Below are 19,868 nucleotides of genomic sequence, written 5' to 3' on the forward strand. Positions count from 1 at the left end.
ATGTTAAAGCAACTTCCTAACAAAATTATACTTACATTTAACATCACTGCAAGTTTATATTGTACATAAATTTCAAATTATCGGGTATAAAAAGGAAAACTAGTTTTCTCCTTTGTACATATTTACAAGACAAAGTGTAAATTTAGTATATTACAAGACTTAAGTTATTAACACACCCTAAAATAACAAAATAAGTTACTAAATCCAAGTTACAAGATTTTGGTCTTAAGATCCAACAAGTCTCCAAATAACATACATAAGTGTGACATATATATCATGTACATGTCCGAAAACTATACAAAACCATGGTGCATATACAAATGTGATCTCCATAAGTGCTCCCAAAAAGACTACTTCATAAGGCCGTCTTCAAATTTCATCTCGTACATTACCTACGATAGGAAATAACTATCGCTAAGCATAAAGCTTGGTGGCATATAAACTTTAGGCCTGGAGCCATTAACTTCTCCAATTCCCATTTTCAGTCATAGGTAGCTCAAATGAAATATAATTTAAAATAAGTGAACAAATATATTAAAAGTATCAAATATAAACCCTTGAAGTGTTTCCAAATATCAATAACAATGTTCAAGATTCAAGAGTTGAGAAAGCATATACTATCAATCCAAGAGAGTTTGTCAAATATCCATTTTTCGTCCAATGTGTATGTCATGCCATCACACTAAGAAAAATCATATATCAAGATGGACCGAAGCTCCAAATCAAGTAGGGTCAAAACCCAATAGTCAAGAGAATCAAGAACCATATTAAAAATATCTTCCTAGTTCGTACTTAACACGGACAAGTTCCATAATTTAAGACGATGGCAAAAGATCTAAATCAAGAGGCATGCCAAAATGAGTGACAAAGTCACTGCCACAAGAAGGACAAAGTCCCGACAAGAATGCAAAATGATCAAACAATCTGTACGAGTAGGCGATTTAGCAAATATCTTGCAATACTTGATATAACACGAATACAATACTGTTAGTTGAAGACAAGAAAAACAAAATATAAGGTTATTTCAAAATATTCTAACAAGTAAAAAGAGTACAAAGTTTATACACAAACCTTGGTTTCTTACCACAAAATAATTCAACCACAACTTGAGGACATTCGAATCGTCTATGCCATAGACAAACCAAATCCGTCCACTTCCTCAAATACTTCCCCTTAGATTTTTCAAGGGTATATATACCTTAAATACATAATCAAATATCTATATAATTTCAGTGATTTAACATGTCAAACTAAACATGATATTGGTAAAAATTACCCAAAATGTTTGAAATGGAAATTCTGGACAGTATCACTGTCTCGTATTGTGACTCAGATTTGAAGATGAAAAAGGACAAACTAGACTGTGTGGTCTTCTTTACAGTTGTAGATATGTGTCTTAGCATTTCATAACATCTTGAATCACCCCCATATCAATTTGTACAAAACTCTATGCTAAAATTACTAATAGTAGTACAGGGAGGGTTTGTAAAACAGAAAATCTGGGCAGCACCTTCCCCGTACTTCATCACCTATTTTTGTGTAAATAAAAGACAAACCAGATTTTTGTTCCTTCATAAGAGTTATAGATCTATGAAGTAGATTTATAGAAAGTCTTGGATCACTTAAAACGGATCTCTATATAAAAGGATATGAGGAAAACACTAATAGCTGTCTAGTATAAAAACGGGTTTAGTAACTTACCACAAAAGAGAGGAGCAACTTAAGCTTCACTAAGAACGAATTTTGCTGGTTGGTTTAGTGAAAATTTATGATGGTTTTCATGGAGTTTTTGAGGTGATAAGAAGGAGAGAGAGAGAGAGAGAGAGAGATGGGATTTTCTTTGGCATTAAGGACTGAAAATGAGATGAGGTTATGAAAAAGCATGTCACAAAAGAAATATAAAAACTTTGGATAAATATGAAAAATGTGGCTGCCCAACCTACTAAATATCTTTAGATAAATACAAAAGGGTGGCAGTCCAAAACCTTAATTATATAATGTATAATAATAACAATTCATCAAAATAATATTAAGTATTACACATAGCAACACCATGGAACTTCTTTGTCAATATTAACACAACCTAAAGTAAAGAATTTTCATATATTGTAAATTTCATGTTTAGGAAGTGCGAAGTAAAATATCTCCCCATTATAAAGATGCTCAATCGAGAATACAAATATTAGTAAAAATTTGGGGTGTTACAACTCTCTCCCCCTTAAATAAATTTCGTCCCGAAATTTACCTTGTACTAGTCCCTAAACAAATGTGGATATTGAACTCGCATATCCTCTTCTTGCTCCCAAGTAGCTTCTTCGCCAGAATGATTTTTTCAAAGAACTTTCACTAAGGGGATGCTCTTGTTTCTAAGATCTTTTAACTCATGCGCTAAGATTTGGATTGGTTCTTCTCCATATGTCAAATCAGGATTGACCTCAATAGATTCAATAGGAAGAACATGAGATGGATCTGAGCGGTATCTTCTAAGCATAGAAACATGGAAGACATTGTGGATCTTATCTAACTCTAGTGGAAGAGCTAGTTTATAAGCAACTGGGTCAACTCTCTCAAGCACTTCATAATGTCTAATAAATCGTGGACTAAGTTTACCTTTTTGGCCAAATCTCATAATCTTCTTCCATGGAAAAACTTTTAAAAATACCTTATCGCCCACTTTATACTCAATTTCACGCCTCTTAAGATTAGCATAGGACTTTTGTCTGTCTGAGGCAATGTTTAAGCGATCCTTGATGATTTTTACCTTATCTTCAGTTTGTTGCACAATCTCAGGACCCACCAATTTTCTTTCACCAACCTCGTTCCAACAAAGAGGCGTTCTACATTTTCTCCCATATAGACTTGATTGGTAGCTACTATTGTAAGCAAATTCTATCAGGGCTAAGTGTTTGTCCCAACTACCCTCAAACTCAATAATGCTGGCTCGAAGCATATCCTCCAAGATTTGTATTACCCTCTCAGACTGGCCGTCTATTTATGGATGGAAAACAGTACTAAAATTCAATGTGGAACCCAAAGCTTCTTGCAATCTAGACCAAAATCTGGATGTAAACCTTGGTCCTCTGTCAGACACAATAGAAATAGGGATTCCATGTAGCCTCACAATCTCATTAATGTATAATTCTGCCAAACGTTCTAGTGAGTAATCCATTTTGATTTCCAAGAAATGAGCACTCTTAGTTAGTCTATCTACAATGACCAAAATTGCATCATGATTCATTTGAGTGCGTGGAAGTCCAGAAACAAAGTCCATTGTTATCCTTTCCCATTTCCACTCAGGTATTAACAAGGGTTGCAGTAGACCAGCTTGGACTTGATGTTCAACTTTTATTTGTTGACATGCCAAGCATTTAAAAATGAATTCTGCAATGTCTTTCTTCATACCACTCCACCAGTAGTGCTCCTTGATGGTCTGATACATTTTAGTACCTCCAGGATGCATTGCATAAGGTGAACTATGTATTTCAATCAAGATCTGCTTCCTCAATTCATCATCATTAGGAACACACAACATATTTTTATAAAATAAGGTATCATCTTTCTTCAATGTAAAATCTCATTCTCTTCCATTTTGGACTTCTTCAACCCGTTTCACAAGCTTCTCATCTAACTTCTGTGCTTCTTGAACCTGCTCAAGTAAGACTAGCTTGACTAGAAAATTAGCAATGATAGAATCATTATAATTAAATGAAAGACAAGCATTCATGGCTCTTAATTCAAGAAGCAAAGGCAAAGGACTTAGAGTTAAACTTCAAAGGGAATTGCGACTCAACGCATCTGCAACCACATTGGCTTTACCAGGATGATAATCAACCGTGCAATCATAATATTTGATGAGTTCAAGCCATCTACGTTGTCTAAAGTTTAACTTTTTTTGTGTACCCAAGTACTTCAAACTCTTGTGATCAGTAAATATGTGACACTTCTCCCCGTACAAGTAATGCCTCCAAATTTTTAAGGCAAAAACAATGGCAGCAAGTTCAAGATCGTGAGTGGGATAATTCAACTAATGTGATTTCAAATTTCGAGAGGCATAAGCAATTACTTTCCCTTCTTGCATCAAAACACAACCCAAGCCACGATGAGATGCATCATTGTATATCATATAATCTTTCCCTTCAGCTAGCAAAGAAAGTATTGGAGCTTGTGTCAACAAGGATTTGAGCTTTTCAAAGGTCTCTTGACACTTGTCATCCCACACAAACTTGGCGTCTTTACCCAAAAGTTTGGTCAAAGGAGAAGCTATAATAGAGAAGCCCTTCACAAACCTCTTATAGTATCCTGCTAAACCCAAGAAACTTCTTATCTCAGTTGGAGTTTTAGGAGGTTTCCAATCAACAATAGCTTGAATCTTACTAGGATCAACCTTCATACCTTCAGCTAATACAATATGCCCCAAAAACGCCACTTCACTTAGCCAAAATTCACATTTGGAAAGCTTCGCGTAGAGTTGCCTCTCTTTCAGAATTTTCATGACAATCCGGAGATGTTTATCATGATCTTCTCTATTCTTGGAATAGACTAAAATGTCATCAATAAATACCACCACAAATTGATCAAGGTAAGGCTTGAATACACGATTCATTATATCCATAAATGCAGCAGGAGCATTTGTCAAACCAAATGGCATTACCAAAAATTCATAATAGCCATACCTGGTCCTAAAAGCAGTTTTAAGAAATTTCTTGCTCCCTCACGTGCAACTGAAAATATCCAGACCTCAAGTCAATTTTTGAGAACAAGTTGGCACCCTTCAATTGGTCAAACAAGTCATCGATTCTAGGCACTGGTATTTCTTCTTGATTGTTACCTTGTTCAGCTGTCGGTAATCAATGCAAAGCCTAAGAGTGCTACCTTTCTTTTTCACAAATAAAACAGGAGCTCCCTAAGGCGAAATACTGGGATGGATAAAACCTTTCTCAAGAAGTTCTTGCAATTGAGCCTTCAACTCTTTTAATTCAGCTGGAGACATTCTATAAGGATTGATAGAAATAGAAGTAGTTCCAGGGACAAGCTCTATAGGAAATTCAATCTTCCTTTCTGGAGGCAACCCAGGAAGAGCATCAGGAAATACATCAGGAAAGTCGCACACGGTGGGTATGTCCTTAAGACTTGGACTCCCCAATTCTGTATCGACTATATGAGAAAGATAGGCATCGCAACCTTGACAAATCATCTTCCTTGCCAAGACCGCAGAAATAATATTAGATGCCAATGATCTCTCTTCTTGAACTACTATGTGTGAATATGCAGGAGTTCTAAAAGTCACTTGCTTCAACCTACAATCAACCAATGCATATAGCTATGGAGCCAATCCATACCAATAATAAAATCATAGTCTTGGAAGGGCATTTCAAGCAAGTCTGCAGGGAAGACCAGATTTTGAATCATGAATGGACAATCTCGGTAAATCCTGTTAACAACAACCTGATGACCTAATGGACTTGTGACCAGCACATCAAAGTCCAGTCTTACAGATTTAAAAGTATCAGGAAATGCAAGTAATGAGCAAACATAAGAGTGCGGAGATCCAGGATCAAATAATGTAACAATAGATATGCCAAATAAGTGAAATTTACCAACAACCACGTCCGGGACATCTTGGTAATTCTTCTATCTCATAGCATAAAATCGTGTAGTAGATCTCGATCCACTAGCCTGATTAGCTCCACCCGAACCCGCTGCTTGTACATTTCTAGGTCTTGCACCGCTATTAGCTTGAGAATGGGTAGTGACAGGCTTTTGAACTGAGCCCTCTGTATGTGTATAAGAAAGAGGATTAGGATTAGGAAAATCCTTCACTTTATGATCCAGACTTCCACAATTAAAACAAGCACTAGACGCTTTTCTACAGGCACCATAGTGATTCTTTCCGCATTGTGCACAAGTAGGTGTATAGGTTTTGCCTTGGACATAACTTGGAGTACTAGCAGTAGAGAAATTTGGCTTATTCTGCTTATGATATGATGACTTCTGTGCACTTTCAGTCTTGGAATAGTCAAATTTTCCCTTCTTGGATGGACCGCCATAATCTGAATTACCCTTCCTAAACCTGTTTTCTCTCCTACTAGCTTCTTCTTTGTTAATTCTTTCCCAAGTAAGAGCAGCTGGAATTAGCTTGGAAAAATCCTCAAGTTGCAAGATTGCCACAGACTTTCGAATGTAACCATTCAAACCTTCTTCAAATCTTCTGCACTTGTCTCTTTCACCATCAATAATACCTCCAGCATAGCGAGAAAGCATGAGAAATTTTTGTTGATACTCTGCAATAGACATACTTCCTTATCTTAAATTCAGAAACTTTTTTTTCTTAGCATCACAATAGACAGGGGAGACATATTTCGCACAAATATTTTTCATAAAGTCATCCCAAGTCAGCACCGGAGGTTTTGCTTTTACATTTGGCACACTTACCCACCAATTATAGGTATCTTTTTGTAAAAGAGAGATAGCATACTTAAATTTGGCAGCATTAGTACACTCTAGTTGTTCAAAGACCCTCTCCATGCGCTCGAGCCATTGTTCAGCTACCGTGGGATCAATAGTGCCTTCAAATTCAAATCCACCTATTTTCCTCATCTTCTCAAAATTCATTTCACTAGGTTCTGACATTGTCCCAGCCAAGTGACGAAAGAACTCAACCATCTGATGAAATGGAGGAGTCATAATAGGAGTACTATGACCCATTGCTCTTGGATTACTACCCACTTCATTTCACTAATACAAGGATGATTTAGGTTAGGTAAGGGCTCATTATCTCCTTCTTGGAGGTGAGGTGGAGCATTATAATGGGCTTGAATTTCATCAACGGATTCAATAGCTCTATTCGAAGAAGAGGCCATATTAAAATTTCTATAAAAGATAAGATCACATTTTATTAGGGACATGTATATGATGCATATGCACAAGGAATACATAAAATTACGTTAAACAAGTATGCTAAAATTTATAATCTCCAAGTCATTTTCAAGAAAGAAAATAACAAAAATATTAGGTACGATCACAACAAAAATCCCAGAATCACAAACCTAGGCTCTGATACCAAAACTTGTAGCAACCCCTTTGGGAGGGTGCTACTTACGAAACAAATCTAATTTACTACTTACAACATTAAGAAGATATTAATTAAAAAAAACATTCAATATAATTTAGTAGCGGAAATAGGCCCATGCGATGAGGTCCAAAGTGTAAAATTTTTATTTTTGAAAATACTCTTTATAATTATTATTTTTTTTAAAATGAAATATAATGTCAAAATATCAACATAAGGTGATATAAACCTTTTTTCTTTTGAATAATTAACATGTTAAAGCAACTTCCTAACAAAATTATACTTTCATTCAACATCACTACAAGTTTGTATTATACATAAATTTCAAACTATCGGGTATAAAAAGGAAAACTAATTTTCTCCTTTATACATATTTACAACACAAAGTGTAAATTCAGCATATTACAAGACTTAAGTTATAAACACACCCTAAAATAACAAAATAAGCTACTAAATTCAAGTTACAAGATTTTGGTCTTAAGATCCAACAAGCCTCCAAATAACATACACAAGTGTGACATATATATCATGTACATGTCCCAAAACTATACAAAACCATGGTGCATATGCAAATGTGATCTCCATAAGTGCTCCCAAAAAGACTACTTCATAAGTCCGTTTTCAAATTTTATCCCGTACATTACCTACGATAGAAAACAACTATCGCTAAGCATAAAGCTTAGTGGCGTATAAACTTTAGGCTTGGGGCCATTGACTTCTCCAATTCTCATTTTCAGTCATAGGTAGCTCAAATAAAACATAATTTAAAACAAGTGAACAAATATATCAAAAGTATTAAATATCAACCCTTGAAGTGTTTCCAAATATCAATAACAATATTCAAGATTCAAGATTCAAGAGTTGAGAAAGCATATACTCTCAATCCAAGAGAGTTTGTCAAATATCCATTTTTCGCCCCATGTGTACGTCATGCCATCACACTAAACAAAATCAGATATCAAGATGGATCGAAGCCCCAAATCAAGTAGGGTCAAAACCGAATAGTCAAGAGAATCAAGAACCATATTAAAAATGGCTTCCTAGTTCATACTTAACACACAAGTTCCATAATTTAAGATGAACTACAAATCCAAAGTCAAGATGGCAAAAGATCCAAATCAAGAGACATGCCAAGATGAGTGACAAAGTCACTGCCACAAGAAGGACAAAGTCTCAACAAGAATGCAAAATGATCAAACAATCCGTACGAGTGGGCGATTTAGTAAATATCTTGCAATACTTGATATAACACGAATACAATGCTATTAATTGAAGACATAAAATATCAGGTTATTTCAAAATAATCCAGCAAGTAAAAAGAGTACAAAGATTATATACAAACCTTGGTGTGTTACCACAAAACAGTTCAACCACAACTTGAGGATGTTCGAATCGTCTACGCCATAGACAAACCAAATCCGTCCACTTCCTCAAATACTTCCCCTTAGATTTTACAAGGGTATATATACCTTAAATATATAATCAAATATCTATATAAGTTCAGTGATTTAACATGTCAAACTAAATATGATATTGGTTAAAATTACCCAAAATGTTTGAAACAGAAATTCTGGACAGTATCACTAGCTTGTATTGTGACTCAGATTTGAAGATGAAAAAGGACAAACTAGACTGTGTGGTCTTCTTTATAGTTGTAGATATGTGTCTTAGCGTTTTATAACATCTTGAATCATCCCCATATCATTTTTTTATAAAACTCTATCCTAAAATTATTAATAGTAGTACAGGGAGGGTTTGTAAAACATAAAATTTGGGCAGCACCTGCTCTGTACTTCTTCATCACCTATTTTTGGGTAAATAAAAGACAAACCAGGTTTTATTTCCTTCATAAAAGTTATAGATTTATGAAGTAGCTTTCCAGAAAGTCTTGGATCACTTAAAACGAATCTCTATATAAAAAGATATGAAGAAAATACTAATAGTTGTCTAGTGTAAAAACAGTTTAGTAACTTACCACAAAAGAGAGGAGCAACTTGAGCTTTACCAAGAACAAATTTTGCAGGTTGGTTTAGTGTAAATTTATGATGGTTTTCATGCAATTTTTCAGGTGATAAGAAGGAGAGCGATAGATGGGGTTTTCTTTGGCATTAAGGACTGAAAATGAGATGAGGTTATGAAAAAGTATGTCACAAAAGAAATATAAAAACTTTGGATAAATATGAAAAATGTGGCTGCCCAACCTTCTAAATATCTTTAGATAAATACAAAAGGGTGGAAGCCCAAAATCTTAATTATATAATGTATAAAAATAATAATTCATCAAAATAATATTAAGTGTTACACATAGAAACACCATGGAACTTCTTTGTCAATATTAACACAACCTAAAGTAAGAAATTTTCATATATTGTAAATTTCCCGTTTAGGAAGTGCGAAGTAAAATATCTCCTCATTATAAAGATGCTCAATTGAGAATGCAAATATTAGTAAATATTTGGGGTGTTACACTCTCATCCCCTCGTGGGTACGTAGTACCAACAACTAGTAGCACATAACAATTACATCACCTAGGGGGTAATTTCCCCCTCACAAGGTTAGACAGGAAACTTACCTCGCTTCGAAATTTCATAACCGGCTCCATCGCCTCACTAGCACCTCAAACCAATGACCATCGATCCGAAACTAGTCAAACAATCATGAAAACCAATAAAAATATACTTCAACACTCATAATTAATCAATTTATAACAATTCTCAACTTCGCTCGAAAAGTCAACCATCGGGCCCACGTGCCCGAATTTCGAAAATGTTCGAAGATAAACATTACCCATAACACCACGAACTCAAATATATAATTTATTCCTAATTTCATGCCCAATTTCGTGGTCAAAATCCAAAAATACTAAATTCTAGATTTTCTTCGAAATCCCACAATTTCTACAAAATTCCATGTTTTAATCCATATATAATCCATGTATTTATCTTACAACAAGTAGTAATAACTTACCTCATGATATATAGAGAAAATGATTGTCACGACCCAAAATCCATAAAGATCGTGATAGCGCCGGGCACCACTGTCAGGCAAGCCAACAATAAATACTTAATTGGGTTCTCATTTTGTTACATTTGAAATCATATTTTCCTTTAATTTAAATAGTAAAAAATGGGGATTTACAGAGTAAATGATAATACTTTTAACAAATTCAATACAGAACAACCCATAATCATCCCAAAACCCAGTGTCATAAGTGCATGAGCATTAACTAGGAATATAAAATAAAATACAACAGCTGTCCAGAATACAAATTGGACAGGAAAAATGTAAGTACTCTAAAGGAGACTCTGCTAGCTGCGGATCGTAGTATAAAATGCAGCTCACCTAAGTTCCCGCCATAACCGCGCCTCTGCGCCTACAAGAAGTAGCGACGAGGGATCTACTTCGACACTTACTATGGGCTATAATAAAATATCAATGATATAACTAAGCATGGATTACGTAGGACGACTGTAAGCTCAATATCATGAAATAAGTGAATAATTCTTTTGTTAATAAGAAATTTCCAAATTTATTTTTCATCGTTTATCAGTTTGTATATCAGGCCAATGAAGCAATATAAATTATCACAAATTTCAAGCAACCAATTAAATCATGCGCAAATTATGCCGAGGTCGTACGGTCCGATCCTAACATAATATTGAGGCGTTCGGCCCGCTCCTCAAAAGAGAAAACACATTAAACAACCAATTCAAGATTTATTAAGAGGCAAATATTCCAGAATTTCTAATTCTCATTTAACGGTTAAGTAAATGAAGTTTAACCTTTTTACAATTCCTTTATCGAGTTTCTAAATATCTTAAACAATTAAATTAACAAGTAGGGCGCAAACATCACAAGTACAACATGATATGGGTCCTAGACTACCCAGACATAAGCATAATAGTAGCTACGCATGGACTCTCGTCACCTCGTGCGTACGTAGCCCCCCCACAAATAGAAACACATAATGATTTGATTCACCTATGGGGTTAATCCCCTCTTACAAGGTTAGAAAGAAGACTTACCTCACACCGAAACTCCACAACCGGCTCCCAAGACCTTCCAACAACTCAAGCCGATGCCCAACGCTCCCAAACTAGTCAATAAATGTGCAAACCCATAAATATATACTCTAATACTCATTATAATTTAATTTACAACAATTCTTAACGCCACTTGAAAAGTCAATAAAAATCACCCGCGGGCACGCGTGCACGAATTCCAAAAATTTTCGAAGATAAACTTTACCCATGACACCACGAACTCAAATATATAATTCATTCCAAATTTCATGTCAAATTTCGTGGTCAAAATCTAAAAATACCAAATTTTAGGTTTTCTACCAAAAATCCCACAATTTCTACTAATTTTCATGTTTAAATCATTATACAAACCATGTATTTAACCTATAATAAGTGGGAATCACTTACCTTGTGTTTCTTGATGAAAACTCCTCAAAATCGCCCAAGAACCGAGCCCCAGAAATCCCAAATGAAAATGAAGAAATGACCAAGCTCGATCCCTTATGTTCTGCCCAGTTTTCGCTTTTGTGAATTACTAGACCGCATTTGCGGTCCCGCTTCTGCGGACCTCCATCGCTTTTGCGATCCAGAGCTTCCAGCCCATTTCCGCATATGCGGTCTCCCATGCGCAGATGCGCATCCGCATCAGCGGATATGCTTCCGCACTTGTGCCCCCAGGCTCTTCTCGCAATCTCGCACCTGCGACGCACCTCCGCATCTGCGACCTCGTAGGTGCGGACAACCTTTCGCACCTGCGGTCACTGCCCAGCTTTGCCCAAACCGCACCTGCGACCATTTCCTTGCTTCTGCGATTATGCACCTGTGGTCAAACTTGCGCAGGTGCGATTACACCAGAACTGGTGCACTTCAACCATTCCTCAAGTCCAAAACTTGCTTCGTTAACCATCCGGGACCCACCCAAGACGCCCGGAACCTAAACCAAATATACCAACACGTCCCAAAACACATTAAGAACTTAGTCGAGCCTTCAAATCACATCAAAGAACGTTAAAAACATGAATCACCCTCCAATTCAAACTTAATGAACTTTGGAACTTCAAACTTCTACAATCGATGCTGAAACCTATCAAATCACGTCCGACTGACCTTAAATTTGGCACAAAAGTCACATTCGACATTACGGACCTATTCCAACTTCCGGAATCAGAATCCGACCCCGACATCAAAAAGTCCACTCCCGGTCAAACTTCTTAAAATTATCCAAATTTCCAACTTTCGCCCAAATGACCCCAAAATGACCTACGAACCTCCAAATCCACTTCCGGACGCGCTCCTAAGACCGGAATTATCATACGGAGCTATTCCCAGACTTGGAATCCTAAACGGATGTCGTTATCATTGAAATGCACTTCAACCCAAATTTATGAAATTCTTCCAAAATGCCAACTTCTACAATATGCACCGAAACGCTCCCGGGTCATCCAAAACCCAATCCGGACATACGCCCAATTCTAAAATCATCATACGAACCTGTAGGAACCTTCAAATCCCGATTTCAAGGTCGTTTACATAAAAATCAAAACTTAGTTAATTCTTCCAACTTAAAGCTTCAAAAATTAGAATTTTCTTTCCAAATCAACTCCGAACTTCCAAAAATTCAATTCCGACCATACGCACAAGTCATAATACCTGAAGTGAAGCTGCTCAGGGTCTCAAACCACTGAATGACACGCTAGAGCTCAAAACGACCGGTCGGGTCGTTACATTCTCTCCCACTTAAACATACGTTCGTCCTCAAACGTGCTAAGAATTGCTCTAGAGTTGTCCGAAATCATTGTTTAACACCTCGTGCACCTACCCGTGCTACCACAACCCAGATGAGCACATTTGCACGAGCAAACCTGAAAATCCTCCCTTTTATCTAGTCAAATAAGCCTTAGAGCCAAATTCCAACATCTGAAATTCTCTACCAGGTCTGTTTTCAACATACGAACACCGTATCCATCACTACACGATGCACCAATACATGATTGCATACCTTTACTGAATTCATACCATGCACCGTATAACCCACATGACCATAATAACATCCTCTGATAACAATAGTCAAAATCCCACGAATCTGATGCCCACATGCACCTCACAAAGCATATAAGTCCTGTTTCAACTCTCGCAATACTGCCACAACAGAAAGGATGTGTAGAAATTCATAACCAACTTCCGAGTCGATAAATCATTGAGTCCCTCCTCCTGACAAGGACCATTACCCCATTATGAACCAAATAACGATATTTACTTTTTTTTTAATATGCCTCATATAATCCGATTGCACGGATCCTGGGTCCAATAATCTCGTCTCACCCAGTATAAGTTGTTCTGGAAATAAGCCACCACAACACTACCAAAGGTCTCCTATGATGCCATCATGCGCCAACAATCCACATACTCGTATGTGATACATAAGGAAAAACGAACTCTGGAAAGAACTACTCAACCCACGTAACTAATTAAACAACCGAAAGGATGTTATGAACCTTCCTCGGGAAATGAGAAGCAAAACACGCAATAATATATATGGGGACTATACTCAATAACACACTGTTGCGGCGTGCAACCCGATCCACACATGATACCGTTGCGGCGTGCAACCTGATCCAACCATGATACCCGTGGCGACGTGCCACCCGATCCAAACAACATATCCGTGGCGGTGTGCCACCCGATCCACACATAATAATCTCAAGAAACAACACATTGAGCCATAACGCTTGTACTCATGAAATGCCCGAATATCAACCATAAGCACGGCAAGTGCATAATACAAATCCTGAGGAGACGGGTAGCGCCATACGCTACAAAACTCAAGCATGACTAAGGTGCGATATATGATCTGCATCTCGAGAGCCATCCTTCTCACATAACACCATCACTACGCGGAACCTCAATACATATGAAATTAATCAAGCCATTTTACAACCCACACAACACAATATAGTATTACATGAAATAGCCGACGATGAAATAACATCCAACATTCGAATACTCCTCCATAAGGAGCGCTATGTTGAGATGAACACATCCGGCATGAGATAGAGCCCACGTTCATATTTTAGATCCATCCACGGACCTCAAGTCGATCATGATCATAACATGCTTGGGAAAGTACCCTCTCAAGGATCCACAATGACCCTTTTCCCATGACATACAATAACAGTCGTCGAATCCGGAAAAAACTTCCAAAATTTACAACCAACTGAATAGAGCGCCTTTCAGGCCTAAACTCTCACATTAGCGATAGTACCAAATCTCCATACTTGGTTTCAATCTTTAATCAATCAAGTGACTACATGTCACACTTATACAATCTTCCCATGGGATACACTCCCATGACCTTCCGTACCAGACAACAAGTCTACACATCCATGCCACCGGCCACACAAACGCTGTAAAGAAATCAAGAATCTACAATCAGTACGCAAAACCTCCCATACAAGATACCGATCTCAGGTGATGCCAAAGACAATACCAGCTGACTCTAACCATCTGAGTCTTTTCTCGCTCATCTGAGCTTGTGATATTCCTGCCAAAACCATATGGCAACCTTGATCCTCGACTTCCAATTCCCATGCTACCTCCTGCACCTAATCATGCCAATACGCAAATGTACAAGAATTTCATCATAACTCCTGAACCACTAATAGGGTACACACTTCATCATAAAAACCTTTCACTTAACTCATTTCAGGAGAACCATAGCGACACATGAATTCCCATAACCGTAGAAAATATAAACCTCAAGTAGTGGTCTAAACCACCATAACTCTTCCGAAAATCCCTTTACACCACAAAGCCATACGAATACCTCCCAAATTAACCAAGTTGTGGTGGCGCTCAAGCCCAAGTGTACAACCACAAATCACATGTATAACTTTGCGCTGGAGAAACTGGTCACTACCATAACTGTGCTGATTCAACCATTACCAACCGAGCCACTTCTTCTACTTTACTCGTGACTTGCCCTAGAAATAATAATAGCCCCATTCAAAACATCATGAACCCAAATCCGCACTTATCTGGAGTGACCTTATTTCATGAGACCATGCTGTCTCAAAACCCACGAACCATCACATACTTTCCTTGTGCGCATATTCACATCTTCAACGGGTACACTCATTCTGATAATTTCCCTATGATTCCGAAGTTATATTCTCCCATTTTTCCACTGCTACACCGCATACCGAAGATAACGTAGAACACTCCAAGCCCCTTTTATAATCTGCTGCAACAGCTCAATACTTAACCATACTACGGACTCGAAATCCTTAGGCACCACACTTTAACTTTTGAATCCACTAGGACCGTTGTTGAGAGTCAATGTCCCGACCCAAAATTTCCCACCGACGGGACCGTGATGACGCCTAACATTTCATTTGCTAGGCAAGCCAATGTTAGAAAATCGTTAAACCAATTCCTTATTTTCATTCAGTAAATAACAATAATTAACTAAGATGAAATATAATAAGTGCGGAATATCATAAAACTATATTAATTATTACCACTCGGATCTGGAGTCACAATTCATGAGCATTCTAGAATTTACTACAAGTAATAGTCTGATAGAAATACAACTGTCTGAATGAAAGAAAACAGTAGGACATAAAAGATAGACGGGGACTTCAAGGTCTGTGAACGCCGACAGGTCTACATTGAGTCTCCAAACAGGGGACCAGTAGCAAATCTCGATCAACCTGAGCCGGTATCAAAATCTGCACAGAAAGTGGAGAGTGCAACATCAGTACAACCGACCCCATGTACAGGTAAGTGTCAAGCCTAACCTCGGCGAAGTAGTGACGAGGCTAGGACAAGACTCCCACATATAACCTGAACAGTATAATCATGCTAGTGGCAATAACAGTAAGTAAAGAAATAACGCAGAGATAATGGGAAGGGAACATACGGTGGGGGAATACAACATAAAGACTGAGAATAACGAAAAGACGGAATTACACAGAAAATTCGTAAATGAATTGAGCGTCCAAAGGTTTAAATCCGATAAGTTTGGACACTTCTCGGAAGTTGAAAGAAAGTCTGCTCGAGTTCCAAGCGACGACTTGGACGGATGTCCACAACCGATACGAGTCAAAAATAAGAATCGAAGACAATCGGGTGGGCTGTCGAAAAAATGAAAAATGATATTGACACGGATAGGCAGACTTCGAGGGGGCGGTTTTTGCCCTACGAATGGACAGAAGGCCGTGGCAGGAGCTTTCGAACAGCAGACAAGTTCACCGTTAATAGAAGGACTGATCATGGCCGGAACAACATATCGCTGTAGGATAAAGAAATTTGGGGGTCGCGAGATTCTTCTTACCCAAAGTTATCAGAGTATAACTTCAATGCCAGTGTAGTAGAGTTGGTGTTGGCCATGAGGAATATCAAAGAGGCACAATTTCCAAGACCTATGAAATCTGATCCTAGCCAGAGGGATCCCAATTTATGGTGTGAATACCATGACACTAACGGCCAGCCGACTGGGGACTGCCGACACCTCCGGGAAGAAGTGGCAACACTGTTAAAGAATGGTCACCTCAGAGAATTCTTGAGTGATCAAGCTAAAAACAACTATGGTCGGAACATGGGTGACATGGAAACCTTGAAAGCAGGAGAGGAACCTCCACGCCAAATGATCAACATGATCTTCGGAGGGAATGATATTAATGGAGTCACCTTTTCGGCAGCGAAGAAGATAAAAGTATCGATAACTCATAGTAAAAGGCTCCGGGAAGACGATATCACATTTACGGATGAAGATGCAGACGGATTACTGTTACCGCACAATGAGAGTACTAAAGAATTATCCCGGCAATGAAACTCCTCGCCAGATTCAGCCTCGCAAGCGTGACAACCCGGGGAGAAATTTTGCTGCTCACAAATGCTGAGGGAGTAATAAAGACAACTCTCTTCAAAGTGGTAGTGGAGACATGGGATATAACATCATCTTAGGAAGACCATGGTTGCACGAGATGAGAGTTGTGCCCTCAACATATCACCAATTGTTAAAATTTTCGACACCCGAGGGGATCAAACATATAAGGGGTGATCAACCGGCGGCAAGGGAGATGAATGTAATTTTGGTCTCCAGTAGCAAAGGAAAGTAACATGCGGCATAGCTATTACTGGAACCGGCACCTTCCCCCGAACTAGAGGAAGATAACTCGGGGACAGAAGAGTCGGAACAATACCAAGTACCGAGGTATTTTCAAGTACCAGAAGAGACGGTTGCGACAAAGTCCACGGCAGAAGAACTGGAGCATGTTGCGTTGTTTGAAGAATTCTTAGAAAGGAAATTCCATTTGGGAATAGGGATGCACCCTGAACATTGGTATGCTTTTATTGAATTCCTTAAAAATAACGCCGATTGTTTTGTATGGTCGCACGAGGATATAACAGGAATTCCGACGGAGATAGTCTTACACAAGATAAGCTTGGATCACAACATACCGCCGGTAAGGCACAAAAAGCGCCCTATTGCTAAAGCAAGGAATAAATTCGTCAAAGAAGAGGTAACCCGTTTACTTAAGATTGGTTCTATCCGAGAGGTAAGATATCCGGACTGGCTAGCAAATGTAGTAGTAATTTTTAAGAAAAATAATAAATTTTGCATGTGCATATATTATAAGGATATTAATAAGGCATGCCCGAAAGACTCATTCACATTGCCAAATATCGATCAAATGATTGATGCCACGGCCGGGCACGAGTTAATGAGTTTTCTCGATGCTTATTCTAGGTACACTCAAATCAAGATGAAACCAGAAGACCAGGAAAAGACTTTGTTTATAACAAACTTTTGTACATATTGTTACAACGTAATGCCCTTCGGATGAAAAAACGTTGGAGCCACTTATCAACGGCTCATGAATAAGATGTTCAAAAAACAAATAGGAAAGACTATGGAAGTACATATAGACGATATGCTCGTTAAGTCTTTGAATGTAGGTGACTACCTGAAGCATCTGCAAGAAACATTTGACATCCTGAGGGGGCATAATATAAATCTTAACCCCGAGAAGTGTGCGTTCGGGGTCAGTTCGGGTAAATTCCTAGGATTCCTAGTCTCACAAAGGGGAATTAAGGTGAATTGCGATAAAATCAAGGCCATAGAGGACATCCCGGATCAATTTTGTAATGTAAAAGAAGCCTAGAAGCTCACTGATCTCGTCCAAGCCACACCTCTATATGAGGTTGTGAAACGGTCGGAGCAATAATAGTACCCAACAAGGAGTCAGGGTCGATTTTTCACAGGGAGCTATGAATGGGACTTAGGAGTATATATTCGAGTGAATGAGCTTGAATTATCTCGGATTACACTTCCACAAAAGTTGGTTTGTTTTTAAATCTATTTTAAACTAAGAATTAAAACTAGCAACTTATTTTTGTTTGTTTTTTAAATAGTAAAAAGGCCTAGGGCTATGACCTTTACCTAGGTGTTCACTTAATGGGTTGTAAGCCTTAAAGCTTATTTTCTTGGTCGGGGTATATTATAGCTATCAACACTCAAATACCCACTCAATACCTCTCGGTCAGAGAGTGATTTTGCCCAATTTGGCTTTCTCAAGTTCAAATGGGTATTGAACAAAACAGTTGATAATAAGGTCAAGTCGGGTTTTACTATATCTAGATTCAACCCTTTAATTGGGTTTATCAATCTCTCGAGTGACCCAATTCCTTTCTAGCCAAATTTTCCTAGACTAAGCATCTCTTTCTCAAGTAGAGGCCAAGTCAATTAGGCATGAAATAATGTTTGCAACCATTAAATCTTCAATTAAAAACAAGAACATGGCTAGATAATCAACACCCAATCATAAACAAGCAATAAATCAAACACCCATTAAGTTTACACACTAGGGTTAGGTCACAACCCTAGTAAAAATCTAACTACTCATGCTTAAATTAGAAGATAAAGAAGAAAAAATGATAATTAAACCCATATTAATTATTGAAAAGATAAAACTAATATTCAAAAAGCTCAAAATGGCTAAAATAACTAAAAGAAGCAAAGTAAACGGCTGCTGATGTCAAAAGGTACAAAAGTTAACCTAAAAAGGTGAAACTATTCTATTTATACAGTGCTAGAATTTTCGGACAAAATTGCCCTTCTCGGAGGTTCTTCGGCCGTACAATTCCATGTGTGGTCCGCACTCTGCTTCAGTCTTGACAGGATTTGAATCTGCGGCCGCACAATTCTGAACCGCGGCCGCATCTCTCATATGCTGCGGTCCGCACTTTTTTGGGTGCGGCCGCACAAGGCTCTTCTGCGGACCACACATTTTTGAGTGCGACCGCGTAGCTGACTTCTACGAACGCACAATAATTGTGCGGTCCGCACTTTCTTTGAGCTTGGAATGAGAACTCTCTGAACTTCTGATCTTGCTTAGCTTCTGCGGCCGCACATTTCATGTGCGGACCGCACTTTGCACTTGGACTCTGATTAACTTTCCTTCACAATTTGCATATGCGGTTTTTGTGCCTGATTTTGTCCTTGAGTTTAGATCACTCCTTCTTGAGTTGGATTTCATCTTAGTGGCTCATTTTCCAATTACTCATGCAATTAAGCATATTTCATCAGTTTTCGGTAATATAATTCAACACTTTTGGATTAAAACAAAAGTAAAAAGGTTCTAATAAGTAGTCAAAATTCCCACTCATCAACTCCCCCAAACATAAGCTTTTGCTTGTCCTCAAGCAAATAAAGTAATTCCCACCTCCCCAAGTTAAGAGCTATTCCAGCCAATTAAAAATGCATCAATCACACC

At 38.0% G+C, this 19,868-nt stretch overlaps 2 protein-coding genes across 2 annotated transcripts; both read right to left on the reverse strand.

The window, feature by feature from the left end:
• Positions 1-2,332: 2,332 nt before the first annotated feature.
• Positions 2,333-2,950, reverse strand: LOC138904972 (uncharacterized). The gene has a single exon (XM_070193467.1). The coding sequence runs from the start codon at positions 2,948-2,950 to the stop codon at positions 2,333-2,335; it is 618 nt and encodes a 205-aa protein (XP_070049568.1).
• Positions 2,951-4,903: 1,953 nt separating this feature from the next.
• On the reverse strand, positions 4,904-6,294 carry LOC138904973 (uncharacterized). The gene is made up of 2 exons (XM_070193468.1): positions 5,677-6,294; positions 4,904-5,320 (listed from the first exon to the last, which is right to left on the reverse strand). Exons 1-2 carry the CDS (start codon positions 6,292-6,294, stop codon positions 4,904-4,906), a joined length of 1,035 nt encoding a protein of 344 aa, XP_070049569.1.
• Between the last annotated feature and the right edge of the window lie 13,574 nt (positions 6,295-19,868).

Source organism: Nicotiana tomentosiformis, chromosome 2 (genome assembly GCF_000390325.3).
Source record: "Nicotiana tomentosiformis chromosome 2, ASM39032v3, whole genome shotgun sequence".
NCBI lineage: Eukaryota > Viridiplantae > Streptophyta > Magnoliopsida > Solanales > Solanaceae > Nicotiana > Nicotiana tomentosiformis.